This window comes from Chiloscyllium plagiosum, unplaced genomic scaffold, assembly GCF_037043375.1.
Source record: "Chiloscyllium plagiosum isolate Xiang-an unplaced genomic scaffold, Cpla_swu_hap1 HiC_scaffold_5, whole genome shotgun sequence".
Lineage (NCBI taxonomy): Eukaryota > Metazoa > Chordata > Chondrichthyes > Orectolobiformes > Hemiscylliidae > Chiloscyllium > Chiloscyllium plagiosum.
Genome location: NW_028270143.1, coordinates 113,235,325 through 113,252,749, shown reverse-complemented (window position 1 = coordinate 113,252,749; position 17,425 = coordinate 113,235,325). Strand labels below are relative to the sequence as shown.

The 17,425-nt window shown below is 46.1% G+C and overlaps 1 protein-coding gene across 5 annotated transcripts in view; it reads left to right on the top strand.

Moving 5' to 3' along the window:
• The window catches only part of dpp6a (dipeptidyl-peptidase 6a), a 1,528,415-nt gene that overhangs the window by 1,161,652 nt on the left and 349,338 nt on the right, over nt 1-17,425 (top strand). For all 5 annotated transcript variants that reach the window (XM_043690726.2, XM_043690729.2, XM_043690724.2 and 2 more), the window contains exon 4: nt 4,457-4,551. In XM_043690726.2, coding sequence (XP_043546661.2) covers nt 4,457-4,551 — 95 coding nt within the window. The remainder of the gene's footprint in view (nt 1-4,456; nt 4,552-17,425) is intronic.

The following is a 17,425-nucleotide window of genomic DNA, read 5'->3' as shown; positions in this document are numbered from 1 at the left end:
GTCTATCACATTTTAACGAGCCAACCTTAACAGTTGATGAGGTTGATAGGTAAATGGCTATAGGATGCAGGGGGCTTCTTTCAGGCTTTGGTTTTCCCTTCACTCCTGAATACCTTGATGTCGGCGAGGATACAAGGAACGGTATTTTGAATGAACTGAAGTTTTCGAATCACGGCAGCTGGGAGTGAGTATGGAGTTGAAAAGGGAATGGGCATGAGTTTCAGCAACAGAAAAGATGGCTGCAGCTGTGGAGTTCTATTGAGGGGGGTTGTTGAAATTAGAAGGATATGGGGAGCAATTTTAATCTCAACCAACTGTTAGAAATCAGTTCGGTGAGAAATCAAAATTGTTCCACATACTTACCCATTTTTAAGCAGCCAATGTTCCCTGGATTACAAGCCATCATACCATCTTCCACTTTGAGCTAACTACATGGTGACTAGTGAGGAATTGAAAAATGTGGTGCTGGAAAAACACAGCAGGCCAGGCAGCATCCGAGGAGCAGGAGAATCGAAGTTTCGGGCATAAGCCCTACTTCAGTCTTTCGACCAGTGAGGAATGTCTATTTGGGAATGCAAGGAGAAACCTAAAGCTTTCCTGATTTGTGCTGATACTGCTGTATTTAAAGTATTTCCCTGGACTCAAACCTACACCATTATATGCTCATGGATTCTGCCTATAATGTGGTTTGGGCATTGGGTGTCAGCGCAGAGGAAACTCGCTTATCTGAACAAGTTGGGTGGGCAGTAATTTGATTAGGTAACTGATTATTTGCATAACTGATTCAATACCTCTCCTCTGGGAATTTTCTGAAGTTTCCTTTTTCCTCACTCTGTCTGTGTTGCTCTATCTCTGTCTCAGGGTTTGTTTCTGAGCAGACACACATTTGTGTGTAAGGGACCTGCAACATTGCTGATGTCTCTCCCTGCCACTGCTTCACCTCAGCGAGCACTTGCTGAGTCCATTCCCTGTTCAGGAGACTGGACAGCAGCACACTGTGCGGACCTCCCCCACCCCTGCTGTGTGCTTTCAACTCTCCACATTTCCAGCCAATGGATGGAGTGAAGGGGCCAGATGCCTCTTATCTCTTCTCCCCAATGGGACTGGACTGGACACCAATAGCAAGACTGCTGCTGCCTTTGGGGGATGAGTCTCAAAATAGCGCACACACGCACGCGCACACACACCTTTTTGACTAGTGTCCACTCTGCCCTGTACAGGACAATGTTGGAGAGATTATCTGGGGAAGTGGGGATTAGGGTAAACCTTTGTCTAGGACTCCTGGAAAAGTGTGGAGAGAGACACAGAGAGAGAGAAAGAGAGAGAGAGAGCAGGAGGTGAGTCATTTGGAGATGGTGCCTGGGCTCCCATCGATGTGCAGAACTGGTCTCGGCAGCATTTAATTAAACCAAGTTCACTTTTAATCGTTGTAATCAAAAAGCTTGATCACTGTTGGTAACACCTATTTGATGTAATGTTTCTTATCGGGACCTTGAGATCTTCAGATTACCTGAAATTCTGATAATTGATATTCGGATAATCGAGGTTCCTCTGTATTGCATTCTTGGCACTGATCTGTCGAGAGAAACTCTGAACTGAAAGCAGGAAGTGCTCAAGAAACCCAGCAGGTTAAACCTTTTGAATCCAATATGCCTCTTTGTTCACCTCTACTACTCTAAGACTGCTGCATCTCTGTCATTAACTTATATAAGAGTAACTCTCTCCTCATTCTTAGTAAGCCTCATAAATTGTTATTTACCTTACTTTGTGTACAGAGTATCAATCACAACACGCTCATATTGTTCTTCCATTTTTGTCTTTTTCGAATCTCAACGGTCTGTGACTGTTGATATCAGATTGGCACCATCAAGCACATCATTATCGTTCACAAATTAATTCCCCATTATATGACAGAATCCACTTGTCAAGAATCCAGAAAATGCAATAAAAAATAAGGAGTGCAACCTGAAGGGATTATTATGACTGGAGTTACTGAAACCAGGGTTCGTAGACTCAGGTTACTTCATGATGTGAAACAGTGGGACCTTCTTCCTGGGAAAGCTGATGAATTGTTAGATTGATGTAGCTTGCTTTCATTAGTGGAGAGGCAGATTTTCAGTTTGTCAAAAAGCCAAAGAACTAGGTCTGCTGGAAATCAGAAACTACTAGAGAAGACTCAGCAGGTCGAGCAGCAGAGAAAACAGGAGTTAACATTTCAGGTCCAGTGACCCTTCTTCAGAACTTTTTCCAGATTGTGTTGGTCAGGGAGTTTTGGAGGTTTGACATATTCATCTTCATTGGGTGAACCAGATTTTCCTTGACCTTGCATTTTCTTGTTTTGCAAACAACCAGATTAAATCACGTATGTCAATTCAACTAAATTTTAATTTCATTGGTTGTATTCGTAATAAATTAGGGCCGACATTTCTGATGCCTTCACCATAATTATTCATTTAATTCATGGATTTTTATCACCTGATACCAGTAAAGAATTCGTTATTAAAATGTCACTTGCTAATGGGGGTGATTTACAGTCATCAGGCTCCTAGTCCCTGTACTATATTCTTGTATTCAGGTAGCATCTTCAGTGAGCTTTACTACTTAGTAAGAATTGCACAGCATAACATGTACCATTAAAATTATGCTACATAAATAGGCTATTGCTTCTACTAAAATAGCAGACAGATGGATTTCCTCTGAATGTAGTAAAAGCTTTGTGATGTTAACATGCAGTAACTCGAGATGTGAAAGAATTACTTTAACTTGAAAATCTATTCAAAGCAACATATACGAATATGTCCAACAACATGACTTCTGAATTTAATGACATGGTCAGAATGCTTTTCCCAATGGTGTTGGAAATGGACTGTCCAGCAGTTTTCACTTGCTTTGCTGATCTTGCCTTAAAGTATAATTATCAAGATTCTTATGAGGGCAGGGAAAAACAAATTAAATCATGTCATTAAATCAAATCATGGTTTCAATGCTTTACCATTGTGTGTACTCATTAACCTGTGTGACATGATGGCTGCATAACATGTTAATGGATGAGTCATAGAATCCCTACAGTGTGGAAGCAGACCCTTTGGCCCATCAAGTCTGCACTGAACTTCTGAAGAGCAACCCACACAGACCCACCCTCTACCCCTGTAACCCTGCATTCCCCATGACTAAACCACCTAGCCTGCACATCCCTGGACACTATGGACAACTTAGCATGGCCAATCCACCTAACCTGCACATCTTTGGACTGTGGGAATCATCCCAATGGCTAATGACCTGAGGACAATGATTGAAATCCCAACTAAGCACATCTGTTTGAAAGCTTCTTGGGTATAGAGTACAAAATCACTCTGTACCTTGTAGAAAGAATCAACTGAAACCTAGACACTGCCCTCTCTTCCAAATCCCTCCCCTTCTGTCTCTTGCCTGGTGACCTCCATCCCACTCTCACCGATATGTGGTCGAAGCCTTTCAATCAACTTCCACCTCACCCTTGGTGCTTTAACCGGGCACTTTCTGACCGGCAGCTCTCGTTAAGTGGGATTTCTGATTCCAGGGTCCTAAATCCTGGGAAAAGCCTCCCACTAGCAGGTTATTTACCCTGGACTCTTCTTTTTAAACCAACCTTCTGCAACTGAGGCAATGTGGGATGGCCACCAGCTGACTGGCTCCCCGCACTGCTAAGAAAAAGTGCCAGAGGAAGTGGTGGAGGCTGGTACAATTGCCATATTTAAAAGGCATTTGGATCAGTATATGAATAGGAAGGGTTTGGAGGGATATGGGATATCTGGTGGTGGAGGAAGTGGTGGAGGCTGGTACAATTGCCATATTTAAAAGGCATTTGGATGGGTATATGAATAGGAAGGGTTTGGAGGGGTATGGGATATCTGGTTGGCATGGACGGGTTGGACCGAAGGGTCTGTTTCCATGCTGTACATCTCTATGACTCTAAGAGTGGGAGAACTCTCCCTGGAGTCCTGGCCACTAAGCACTTCCAGAAACAGATGATGTGTCCATTAACAATTGCAAGTTATGAGAGCTCTCTGTGCACCAGTTGGCCACACGCCCGATATTAGATCAGTGTTGTTGCTTGTAAAGCATTCTGGGAGGTTTAGAGATCATCACGCGGATAAAGTCATAGATAAAATCATAGAGGTGTACAGCATGGAAACAGGCCCTTTGATCTAACTTGTCCATGCCACCCACTTTTCACAATTAATCTGCTCCCCATTTGCCTACATTTGGTCCATATCCCTCCATACCTATCCTGTCCACGTAACTGCCTAAATGCTATAAAATGTAAGGGTTCCCATCATATGGAACTCAATACAAATTTGAGATGCAGTTTTGTCCATTTTCTCAGCCTGCCCTCTGAAATTCTATTTTCAATGCGGAAGTGCGGAATCTATCTGACTGTGCCCAACCATGACAATTCCTCCCTGTTTGCACGCAGATACTGAACTGCTGTATCGCACCTCGGATGGCAATCTGGAGAGACGGAATATCGAAACCATGGAAAAGACCCTTCTGATGACGGACCGGAAATTTGTAAGCATTTCTTCTACCTTTCATCCAGAAATCATGCCAGTCAGCTCAGAAAAAATACGGTAGAAGGCAGGATTATCAGTATCCACTGTTTATAAACAAATCGAGGTCTCACAACGTTCAGTAAGTAATTGGTTTAGACAGGAGCTGGTCTTTGTTCTGAGAAAGCCTGACATTTTGATGGATAATGAGTATATACTTTATTTTACAGCAAGCACTGGATCAGTGCACCCTCACAGTTTTGTTTCACTTGCAGTGATCAAAAAGTCCAAGTGTAAGCATTCAGCTCCAGTCCCTGTGTAATTGACGTGGGATGAGTTCATGTATGGCAATAGTAGTAAACCCATCAATGCAATGAGAAACGAAGAATTCTTTACATTTGTTGAACAGCCAGGCATGAAAGCCAACTTAATACTGTCAATGCCCCACAGACAAAAAAACTGTGGCTGATCTGTGACTTGTTTGAAAGATTTATTGTTCATCAGGGTGCTAGGATCATGTCTTGCTCCTTTTATTTACTTATGAGTTGCAGGTGCCACTAGCTAGATCAGCCCAGCCTTCATTAGCCAGAGGACAGTTAGTAGTCAGACACATTGCTGTGAGTCGGGTGTCATGTGTAGGCCAGACCAGGTAAGGATGGCAGATTGAAAACAAAAAAATGCTGCAAGTCATGGTGGGTCAGGCAGCATCCATGGAGGGAGAGCAAGCTAATGGTTCGAGTCGAGATGAAACATTAGCTTGCTCTCTCTCTCCACGGATACTGCCAGACTTGCTGTGATTTCCAGCATTTTTTTTTGTTTTCAATACAGATTCCAGCATCTGTAGTAGCTTATTCCCATAAGGATGGCAGATTTCCTTCCGTAAAAGTTATTAGTGAACAAGATGTATTTTTCTGACAATGCACAGTGGGATTGCGGTCATCATTTGACTCTTAATTTGAGAACTTTTTTATTATTATGATTTTTATTATTTAATTATTATTGAATGGAAACTGAATTGACCCAGCCAGCTGAGTACTGGAAGCAGCTCCAATAATACTCAAAAAGCTTGACACCATCTAGGACAAAGTAGCCTACTTGATTGGTGCTCTGTATGCCACTTACACATACATATGCCAGTGTGTGCCACCTACATGATGCACAGCAATAACTCACCAAAGGTCCCTTCTAAACCCACCATCTCTACCAACTACCTGGACAAGGTCAGCAGACATATGGGGGTACCAGCACCACCTGCAATACTGGTCTCAACCACACACCATCCTGACTTGGAACTATGCTGTTATTCCTTCATTGCCAGTGCGTCAAAATGCTGGAACTCCATCCCTAAAACTATTGTGGATGTACCCTATACCACATGGTCAGAAATAGCTCAAGAAGGCAGTTCACCACCACCTGGTCCAGGGGAGTTAAGGATGGGCTAGAAATGCTTGTCCAGTCAGCATTTGCCGTGAAGAACTTTCTTAAAAAGGGTTGAATGAGAGATGGCTTCTGTGTCAGCAGTATAGGCTGCATTTGAGTTACAAAACCAGCAAAGGAACGCATTCCACCACCCAGTTTATGTGACATCTACTGCTGAAGTTTTTGCTACTGCTGTTGGGGAGGTTTTAAACTAATGTGGCAGGGGGCTGGGAACCAGAAGAGAAAACAAGTAGGTAGCGAGGTGGAGACTGTAAGAATTATGAAGATAGCATTAATAAAGGGAAGAGTAGGCAGAGAGCAGATGAGCGTTAAAAAAAAAAAACTGGTGGCCTGAAATGCATCTACTTTAATGCAAGGACTATAGTGGATAAGGCAGATAAACTTAGGGCTTGGATTGGTGCCTGGGAGTATGACGTTATTGCAAACAGAGACTTGTTTGAAGGAAGGGCATGATGATTGGCAATTAAATGTTCCAGGATATAGACACTTCAGACAGGACAGGGAGGGAAGTAAAAGGGGGGGTGGAGTTGCATTGCTGGTCAGGGATGATATCACGGCTGTGCTAAAGGAGCACACTATGGCGGTCTTGGGTAGTGAGGCATTATGGGTGGAACTGAGAAATAAGAAGGGTGCAGTTACCTTGTTGGGGCTGTACTACAGGCCTCCCAACAGTGAGCGTGAGGTAGAAGAACAAATAGGTAAACAGATTATGGGAAGATGGCAATAGGGTAGTGGTGATGGGAGATTTTAAATTTTCCCAACATTGACTGGGATACACTTAAAGTCAGAGGTCTGGATGGGGTATAATTTGTAAGAAGCGTCCATGAGAGTTTTCTAGAGCAGTATGTCAATAGTCCGACGAGGGAAGGGGCCATATTGGACCTGGTACTGGAGAATGAGCTAGGATAGGTGGTAGAATTTGCGGTGGGGGATTTCTTTGGGAACAGTGACCACAATTCTGTAAATTTTAGAATACTCATAGATAAAGAAGAGAGTGGTCCGAAGAGAAGAGTACTAAACTGGGCCCAGGCCAATTATATCAAAATTAGGCAGGAACTGGGAAATGTGGATTGGACACAGCTATTTGAAGGGAAGTCCACATTTGAGATATGGAAGGCTTTCAAAGATAGGTTAAAGAAAGTGCAGGATAGGCAAGTCCCGTTGAAGGCAAAGGATAGGAAGGGCAAGATTCGTGAACTGTGGATGACAGGAGAAATTGTACGACTAGCCAAGAGGAAAAGGGAAGCGTACATAAGGTCTAGGCAGCTAAGAACAGAACGGGCCCTTGAGGAATATTGGAAGAGTAGGACAAGTCTTAAACGAGGAATCAAGCGAGCTAAAAGGGGTCATGAAATAGGTTTAGTGAGCAGAATTAAGGAGAATCCCAAAGCATTTTATTCTTATATAAGAAACAAGCAGGTAACTAGAGAAAAGATTTGTCCACTAAAGGATAACAAAGGAAGGCTGTGTGTCGAACCTGAGAGAATGGGTGAGATTCTGAATGATTACTTTGCATCAGTGTTCACTGAGGAGAGGAACATGATGAACGTTGAGATTAGAGATAGAAGTTTGATTAGTCTGGATCACATAAGTAGGGAAGATGTGTTGGGTAGGCTTGAGGTTATTAAGGTGGACAAATCCCCAGGATCGGATGAGATCTATCCCAGGTTGTTGAGGGAGGCGAGAGAAGAAATAGCTGGGGCCCTGACAGATATCTTTGTAGCATCCTTAAATATAAGTGAAGTGCTGGAGGACTGGAGGGTTGCTCATGTTGTTCCCCCTGTAAGAAGGGTAGTAGGGATATTTTGGGTATCTACAGATCAGTGAGCCTGATGTCGGTGAAGGGAAAGTTGCTGGAGAAGGTACTGAGGGATAGGATCTATTTATATTTAGAAAAGAATGGGTTATCAGTGATTGGCAACATGGTTTTGTGCAGGGGAGATTGTGCCTGACCAACTTAATAGAATTCTTCAAGGAAGTGACCAAGTTGATAGATGAAGGGAGGCTGTTGATGTCATATACATGGACTTTAGTAAGGCATAAGATTCCCCATGGTAGGCTAATGGAGAAAGTGAAGTCACATGGTGTGCAGGGTGTTCTAGCTAGGTAGATAAAGAACTGGTTGAGCAACAGGAGACAGAGAGTAGTAGTTGAAGGGAATTTCTCGAAATGGAGAAAGGTGACCAGTGGTGTTCCACAGGGATCAGTGTTGGGGCCACTATTGTTTGTAATATACATAAATGATCTGGAAGAGGGCACTGTTGGTATGATCAGCAAGTTTGTAGGTGACATGAAGATTGGTAGAGTAGCAGAAAGCATAAAGGGACTGTCAGAGAATACAGGAGAATATAGATAGACTGGAGAGTTGGGCGGAAAAGTGGCTGATGGTTTTCAATCCAGCCAAATGTGAGGTGATACATTTAGGCAAGACTAATTCTACAGTGAATTATACAATGAATGGAAGAACCTTGAGAAAAGTTGATGAGCAGAGAGATCTGGGAGTGCAGGTCCATTGTACCCTGAAGGTTGCTGCACAGGTGGATAGAGTGGTCAAGAAGGCATATAGTATGGTTGCCTTCATTGGACAGGGTATTGAGTATAAGAGCTGGCAAGTCATGTTAAAGCTGTACAGAACATTGGTTCGGCCACATTTAGAATACTGTGTACTAAAGAAATAGTACCATATGGATGCAGAGCTTTGACAGACATAAGCCAAGCACAACTGTGCTACTGAACAAGGAACTTTAAAATGGAAACTGGGTGAACCCTCACAGAGGTCTGAGTATCAGGAAGGTTGCCACATTACCAAAAAGGACGTGGACACTTAGGAGAGGGTGCAGAGAAGGTTTATGAGGATGTTGCCTGGTATGAAAGGTGCAAGCTATGAAGAGAGGTTGAGCAGGTTAGGTTTATTTTCATTAGAAAAAAGGAGATTGAGGGGGGACCTGATTGAGGTTTACAAAATCGTGCAGGGTATAGACAGGGTGGATAGAGACAAGCTTTTTCCCAGGGTGAAGGATTCAATAACCAGAGGTCACGCTTTCAAGGTGAGAGGTGGAAAATTTAAGGGGGATACACACGGCAAGTACTTCACACAGAGTGTGGTGGGCGTTTGGAACGCGTTGCCAGCAGAGGTGGTAGAGGCAGGCATGGTAGACTCCTTTAAGGTGCGTCTGGACAGATGCACGAGTAGGTGGGGAGCAGAAGGATACAGATGCTTAGGAATTGACCGATAGGTTTAGACAGTACATTTGGATTGGCTCAGGTTTGGAGGGCCGAAGGGCCTGTTTCTGGGCTGTAAATTTTCTTTGTTCTTTGTTCTAAACGTTGTAACAATGGCTAACTTAGTAAGTATAGATGTGCTTCCTATATCTTACTGCAGACACCTTTCATTTTATGAATCAACTGATGATAATATTGGACAAGTGGATCCCTGTGTGAAACTTGGCTTGATAGACTATGAATTTTATTTTTGCAATTTTTACCATGGTGGTCAGACATGGAATATATTTAGAAGAGGCTGCCAATGTACATTTAACGAAAGAACATTCTAGTTTATTACATACAAAAGGAAAACAAAACATGTTCACTATATAATAATTATTTGAGATGACCTTGCTCCAAATGTCATCAGTAAAGTTTCAATCTTTTTGCCCTCAACAATAACCTTCCTGATACTCAGACCTCCGTGAGGGTTCACCCAGTTTCCACTTTAAAGTTCCTTGTTCAGTAGCGTGGTTGTGCTTGGTTTCTTTCTGTCAAAGCTCTGCATCCACATCGTACTATTTCTTGAGTCAATGCACTTCTTGATGTCCTTATGCAAACTGCTAACACAGCGGGCTTGAAAACAAAAAAAATTGCTGGAAATCACAGCGGATCAGGCAACATCCATGAGGAGAGAGCAAGCTAACGTTGAGTCAAGATGACTCATCATCAGTTCATCAAACTTAAAATTTTATATGCTCATATGCACTTCAGAACCAAATATCCAAATGATAATGATAAATAATGAACATTTATCATACTTGCTACTTGAATATTAGGAGATATTCTCCATTCCCCATCTCCAGTCACTGAGTGTGGGTTAGAAGGCATGGAGTGTTCCAATGAATCAGCGAGGGAGGTGATAGATGGAGAGACTGTTGCCTTTCCAGCTCTCCCGGGTAGATTCCCAGGACAGTACTGTTCAGTTTGGGCTTCCCCACTCCTAGGCTAAATGAGAGCCTTGGGTGGCAATTCATTAAGGGGGAAATTTTGCCATTGCCAAGATTCCATCTTGCAGGGTGGTGGGGAGGTAGACCGGAGTACCCTGGGGAAGGGGAGTTGCCTGTGCTGGTGGGGAATGCTCCTTTCTGGGGCACCTCATATCCAGTGAAGGGTCTAGTCAGCAGCACGTCTTTCCTCAAATTCCCACCCTCGCTGCCTGATGCTGGGGTACTTCAGGCAGTATTTAACAAGCCCACTCCACACACTGTTACCCTAATCCACTGGCTACAATGACACTTAGCTCCTGATATATGTGTGATGCCCCAAAGGCATACAGAAGATTGCCTAACTGACATTAAATCACACTTAGGCTATCAGAAATGACTACCATTGGGATCAAGACCAATAGATATAAGGTCAATATGGCAATATTTTTGGTACCTTTATTTCAAGGATATACACAAACCTTGCTGACAAACAGTTAGAAGCAACTTTTATCATTAACTCTTTTTTTGTCTTTTGTGGGATGTGGGCATGTTGGCTGGGCCAGCATTTATTGCCCATCATAAGTTGCCTTTGAGAAGATGGTGGTGAGCTGCCTTCTTGAACTGCTGCAGTTCACCTGCTGTGGGCTGACTCACAATGCCATGAGGAAGGAGATTCCAGCATTTTGAATTACAGTGCATCTTGTAGATAGTACACACTGTTGCTAGTGAGTGCCCATGGTAGAGGGAGTGGATGCTTGTGGATGTGGTGCCAATCAAGTAGTCTGCTTTGTCCTGAATGGTGTCAAGCTTCTTGAGTGCTATTGGGACCTGCACTCATTCATACAAGTGGGGAGTATTCCATCACACTCCTGACTTGTGCTTTGTAGATCTTGACAGGCTTTCGGAAGTCAGGAGGTAAGCTATTCAGAGCTGAAAATGTGTTGCTGGAAAAGTGCAGGTCAGGCAGCATCCAGGGAACAGGAGAATCGACGTTTCGGGCATAAGCCCTTCTTCAGGAATGAGGAAAGTGTGTCCAGCAGGCTAAGATAAAAGGTAGGGAGGAGGGACTTGGGGGAGGGGCGTCGGAAACGTGATAGGTGGAGGGAGGTCAAGGTGGAGGGAGGTCAAGGTGAGGGTGATAGGCCGGAGTGGGGTGGGGCGGAGAGGTCAGGAAGAAGATTGCAGGTTAGGAAGGCGGTGCTGAGTTCAAGGGATTTGACTGAGACAAGGTGGGGGGAGGGGAAATGAGGAAACTGGAGAAATCTGAGTTCATCCCTTGTGGTTGGAGGGTTCCCAGGCAGAAGATGAGGCGCTCTTCCTCCAATCGTCGTGTTGCCATGGTCTGGCGATGGAGGAGTCCAAGGACCTGCATGTCCTTGGTGGAGTGGGAGGGGGAGTAAAAATGTTGGGCTAGGGAGTGGTTGGGTTGGTTGGTCCGGGTGTCCCAGAGGTGTTTTCTGAAATGTTCCGCAAGTAGGCGGCCTGTCTCCCCAATATAGAGGAGGCCACATCGGGTGCAGCGGATGCAATAGATGATGTGTGTGGAGGTGCAGGTGAATTTGTGGCGGATATGGAAGTGTCCCTTGGGGCCTTGGAGGGAAGTAAGGAGGGAGGTGTGGGTGCAAGTTTTGCATTTCTTGCGGTTGCAGGGGAAGGTGCCGGGAGTGGAGGTTGGGTTGGTGGGGGGTGTGGACCTGACGAGGGAGTCATGGAGGGAGTGGTCTTTTCGGAACACTGATAGGGGAGGGGAGGGAAATATATCCCTGGTGGTGGGGTCCGTTTGGAGGTGGCGGAAATGACGGCGGATGATACGTTGTACATGGAGGTTGGTGGGGTGGTAGGTGAGGACCAGTGGGGTTCTGTCCAGGTGGCGGTTGGAGGGGCGGGGCTCAAGGGTGGAGGAGCAGGAAGTGGAAGAGATGTGGTGGAGGGCATCGTCGACTACGTCTGGCGGGAAATTGCAGTCCTTGAAGATTGAGTTTCTGATCAATGATAACTCCCAGAGTTTTGATAGTGGGGGATTCAGTGGAATGGTAACAGGGTGGCACAGTGGCTCAGTGGTTAGCACTGCTGCTTCACAGCACCGGGGTCCCAGGTTTGATTCCAGCCTTGGGCAACTGTCTGTGTGGAGTTTGCACATTCTCCTCCTGTCTGCATGAGTTTCCTCTGGGTGCTCCAGTTTCCTCCCACAGTCCAAAGATGTGCAGGTTAGGTGAATTGGCCATAGTGTTGGGTGCATTAGTCAGAGGGAAATGGGTCTGGGTGGGTTACTCTTCGGAGGGTTAGTGTGGACTGGTTGGGCTAAAGGGCCTGTTTCCACACTGTAGGGAATCTAATCTTGAACGGCAAGGGACAGTGGTTAGATTATTTCTTATGGATGATGGTCATAGCCTGCCATTTGTGTGGGATGAATGTTACTTTGCCAAATCTGGATATTGTTCAGATCTGATTGCACTCTGACACGGACTACTTCAGTATCTGAGGAATCGTGAATGGTGTCTAACATTGTGCAATCATCAAACATCACCACTTCTGACCTTATGACGGAGGGAAGTCCATTGATGAAGCAGCAGGAGATGGTTGGGCCTAGAATATTACCCTGAGAAACTCTTGCAGAGATGTCCTGGAGCTGAAATGATTGACCTCCAACAACCATGACCCTCTTCCTGTGTGTCAGGTATAATCCTAACCACCAGAGAATTTGCCCCTGATACCCATTGATTCTAGTTTTGCTCGAGCTCCTTGATGCCACACTTGGTTGAACGCAGCCTTGATGTCAAGGGCTGTCACTCTCCCTTCAGGATCCTCCGCTCCACACTTGCAGCAGTGCGCCAGCACCTAACCTCTCTACAGTCAGCCCTGCCTCAGCTGAGGGCCACACTCTCTCAGAATTGCAAAGGACCCCTTTTGTACTATATCCTCAGGAGAATTCATACTCTCAACAAACAGTATTTCAACTCTATCTCAAACATCAAAAACTGTAAGTACAACAAACTTTTATCTACCCACCTCCATAACCAGCGCTCCTCAAACATTCCAGTAGATTCCCCTGGCCTCTGGAACTGATCGGACACCATTAGTCATGCGGCTCATGCAGCCACCATCCCCAAGCTGATTCATGATGTCACTTCCACCCCCATCATGGCCACTCCCACAGCCACTTCCACCTCTCAATTCCTCATGCACCACACGTCACATCACTTCTGCCCCTCACATCATCGCTGATGTCACACGTTCCGTGACGTCCACCACCCCCACTGCCGTGTTTGCCACCACTTCAACCCCCACCAATGCCACTCACCTGCATTCTGCTGAGACGCCCCCCCACAGATCCCACTGTCACCATCCCCGCCCCCCAGAACCCTGAGGGGAACACCACCCCTGCTCATGACTCCACCCCCATTCCCCCCACCACCACACCCACTCCAGTTACCGGCCCGACCCCCCACTCCCAGCTCCACACCCACACCAGATCCCAGCTCCCAGCCCTGCTGAGTTTTCACCATCCCTCCAGACCTTCCCCTCACTGAAGACGAATGATCAGTCCTCAGCAAAGGACTCACCTTTATCCCCCTCCATCCATGCATCAATGAATTTAATACACGCCGTGACTTCAAACACTTCTTCCGCTGCCTCCGCCTCCAAGCTTACTTTCACAATCAGGACTCCCGCCCACCTTCCGAGGACCCCTTCGCCCACCTCCAACGCACTGCATCCACCTGGACACCCCGCGCTGGCCTATTACCCGCACACGACCTCTTCGTTTCCAACTGCCGCTGGGACATTAACCGCCTCAACCTGTCTACCCCCCTCCCCCACTCCAACCTCTCACCCTCACAACGCGCAGCCCTCCAATCCCTCTGGTCCAATCCCAACCTCACCATCAAGCCAGCAGATAAAGGGGGCGCAGTGGTAGTCTGGCACACTGACCTCTACACCGCTGAAACCAAACGCCAACTCAAGGACACCTCTTCCTACTGCCCCCCATCACCAAACCATCATCGCCCAGACCATACAGAACCTCATCACCTCAGGAGATCTCCCACCCACAGCTTCCAACCTCATAGTCCGGGAACCCCGCACTGCCCGGTTCTACCTCCTTCCCAAGGTCCATAAGCCTGACCACCCTGGCCGACCCATTGTCTCAGCATGCTCCTGCCCCACTGAACTCATTTCTACCGACCTTGACACTGTCCTATCCTCCTAGTCCAGGAACTCCCCACATACGTTCGAGACACCACCCACACTCTCCATCTCCTCCAAGACTTCCATTTCCCTGGCCCCCAACGCCTCATCTTCACCATGGATATCCAATCCCTCTACACCTCCATCCGCCATGACCAGGGCCTCCAAGCCTTCCGTTTCTTCCTCTCCCGACATCCCCAACAGTACCGTTCCACTGACACTCTCATTAGTTTGTCCGAACTGGTCCTCACCCTTAACAATTTCTCCTTCGAATCCTCCCACTTCCTCCAGACCAAAGGGGTAGCCATGGGCACACGTATGGGCCCCAGCTATGCTTGTCTTTTTGTTGGCTACGTAGAACAGTCGATCTTCCGTAATTACACCGGCACCACTCCTCACCTCTTCCTCCGCTACATTGATGACTGCATTGGCGCCACCTCGTGCTCCCGCGAGGAGTTTGAGCAATTCATCAACTTCACCAACACATTCCACCCTGACTTTAAATTTACCTGGACCATCTCTGACACCTCCCTCCCTTCCTGGACCTCTCCATCTCCATTAATGACGACCAACTTGACACCGACACTTTTTACAAACCCACCAACTCCCACAGCTACCTGGATTACACCTCTTCCCACCCTACTTCCTGCAAAAATGCCATCCCATATTCCCAATTCCTCTGCCTCTGCTGTATCTGCTCCAAGGAGGACCAGTTCCACCACAGAACACACCAGATGGCCTCCTTCTTTAGAGACCGCAATTTCCCTTCCCACGTGGTTAAAGATACCCTCCAACGCATCTCGTCCACATCCCGCATCTCCGCCCTCAGACCCCACCCCTCCAACCGTAACAAGGACAGAACGCCCCTGGTGCTCACCTTCCAGCCTACAACCTTCGCATAAACCCAATCATCTGCCAACATTTCTGCCACCTCCAGACAGACCCCACCACCAGGGATATATTTACCTCCCCACCCCTCTCCGCCTTCTGCAAAGACCGTTCCCTCCGTGACTACCTGGTCAGGTCCACGCCCCCCTACAGCCCACCCTCCGATCCTGGCATCTTCCCCTGCCACCGCAGGAATTGCAAAACCTGCGCCCACACCTCCTCCCTCATCTCTATCCAAGGCCCTAAAGGAGCCTTCCACATCCAAAGTTTTACCTGCACATCCACTAATATCATTTATTGTATCCATTGCTCCAGATATTGTCTCCTCTGCATTGGGGACACTGGACGCCTCCTAGTGTCCCAGAGGGAACATCTCTGGGACACCCGCACCAATCAACCACACCGCCCTGTGGCCCAAAATTCAACTCCCCCTCCCACTCTGCTGAGGACATTGAGGTCCTGGGCCTCCTTCACCGCCGCTCCCTCACCACCAGACGCCTGGAGGAAGAACACCTCATCTTCCGCCTCGGAACACTTCAACCCCAGGGCATCAATGTGGACTTCACCAGTTTTCTCATTTCCCCTTCCCCCACCTCACCCCAGTTCCAAACTTCCAGCTCAGCACTGTCCCCATGACTTGTCCTACCTGCCTATCTTCTTTTCCACCTATCCACTCACCCCTCCTTCCCCCGACCTATCACCTTCATCCCCTCCCCCACTCACCTATTGTACTCTGTTACTTTCTCCTCACCCCCACCCGCCTCTCATTCATCTCTCCACCCTTCAGGCTCTCTGCCTGTATTCCTGATGAAGGGCTTTTGCCTGAAATGGCGATTTTCCTGCTCCTCGGATGTCTGCCTGAACTGCTGTGCTTTTCCAGCACCACTCTGATCTTGACTCTCCGCTCACCTCTGGAATTCAACTTTTTCATCAATTTTTGAACTAAGGCTGTAATGAGGTCAGGAACTAAGTGGCCCTGGAAGAATGCAAACTGGGCACCACTAAGCAAGTTATTGCTGAGGTGGTGCTGCTTGATAACATTGTTGCTAACACCTTCCATCACTAGACTGGTGGGGTGGTATTCTGATAATATCAATGACAGTCACAAGTATTCAGGACAAAAGGTTTAACTTCACGTCATTTTGGGGTGTTCAATAACCAATATTTGTTACAAGTTATTGCTGTATCCCAAACTGCAGAATTAATCAAAGTTTTATGAGTTGGTCAGAATTAGTATTTGCAATTCTTTAGAATCCTGCAAGCTAATTGCTGTAAAATTGTTCTCGCTTTTTTATTAAGTAGGTGTTAATTATTTATAATGGTGTTATCAAACTGCCAAATTTTTATCGGTGGACAATTACAGTACCAGATTAAGTAAAAGTTGATGACTGACACGGGAGAAGTGTTAATGTCCATAGATCAATCAAAAGCACTTCTCACATTTAAAATCAAATTAATTTACTTCGCTGTTCACAATAAGTCTATTTTATGGACAAAGTAATAGACTTTAGGTCAAACTTCTCAAGGTGCAATATGGCCTGTTCTGTCGATCTAATGATTCTGATAATTGTGAAATTTTCAGAGTGATTTATTCATCCTAAGTATAGCTTGGGCACTGTTCTGGCAACCTCTCTCAATCTTAATCAGGGACGAGGGACAGATGTAAAGGCATAGTGCCAGATCCCAACTAGTGAGCCTTGAACAGGAGCGCCAAGTATCTTAAACATTGCTGATTATTTTGTAGAAAGGAGGACTTGCATGAATGTAATGCCTTTCACAACCTCTGCATGTCTTCAGGAGCTTTTAGACTTAAGATGTCTTACTGCCAGCTACCTAGGATGCACAGCACAGCTATTCAGCTTAATTGGTGCATGCTCGCAACTTTCTCCACAGTGCCAGAGAATGAGCCACTGTAGCAATATGCTCTAAAAGGGAATGGTGGCACCAAACATTTGTACAGATAACCATCTCAGATGAGGCTACCAGCAGCCAGCTTTGCTCATTTGGCAGAAATTTCATATTCACCCTCAGAGTGAGTCTGCAACCTGTCTGACTGGGTAGTGATTAATTGGAATAGAAGTGTCACAGAGTAGCCTAAATTGGCAAATACATTAAAAAAAAAGGTAAGTCAAAGGTATCCAGTGACACAAAACCACAAACAAGGGGGAAATGTTCAAAACCTATAGCGTT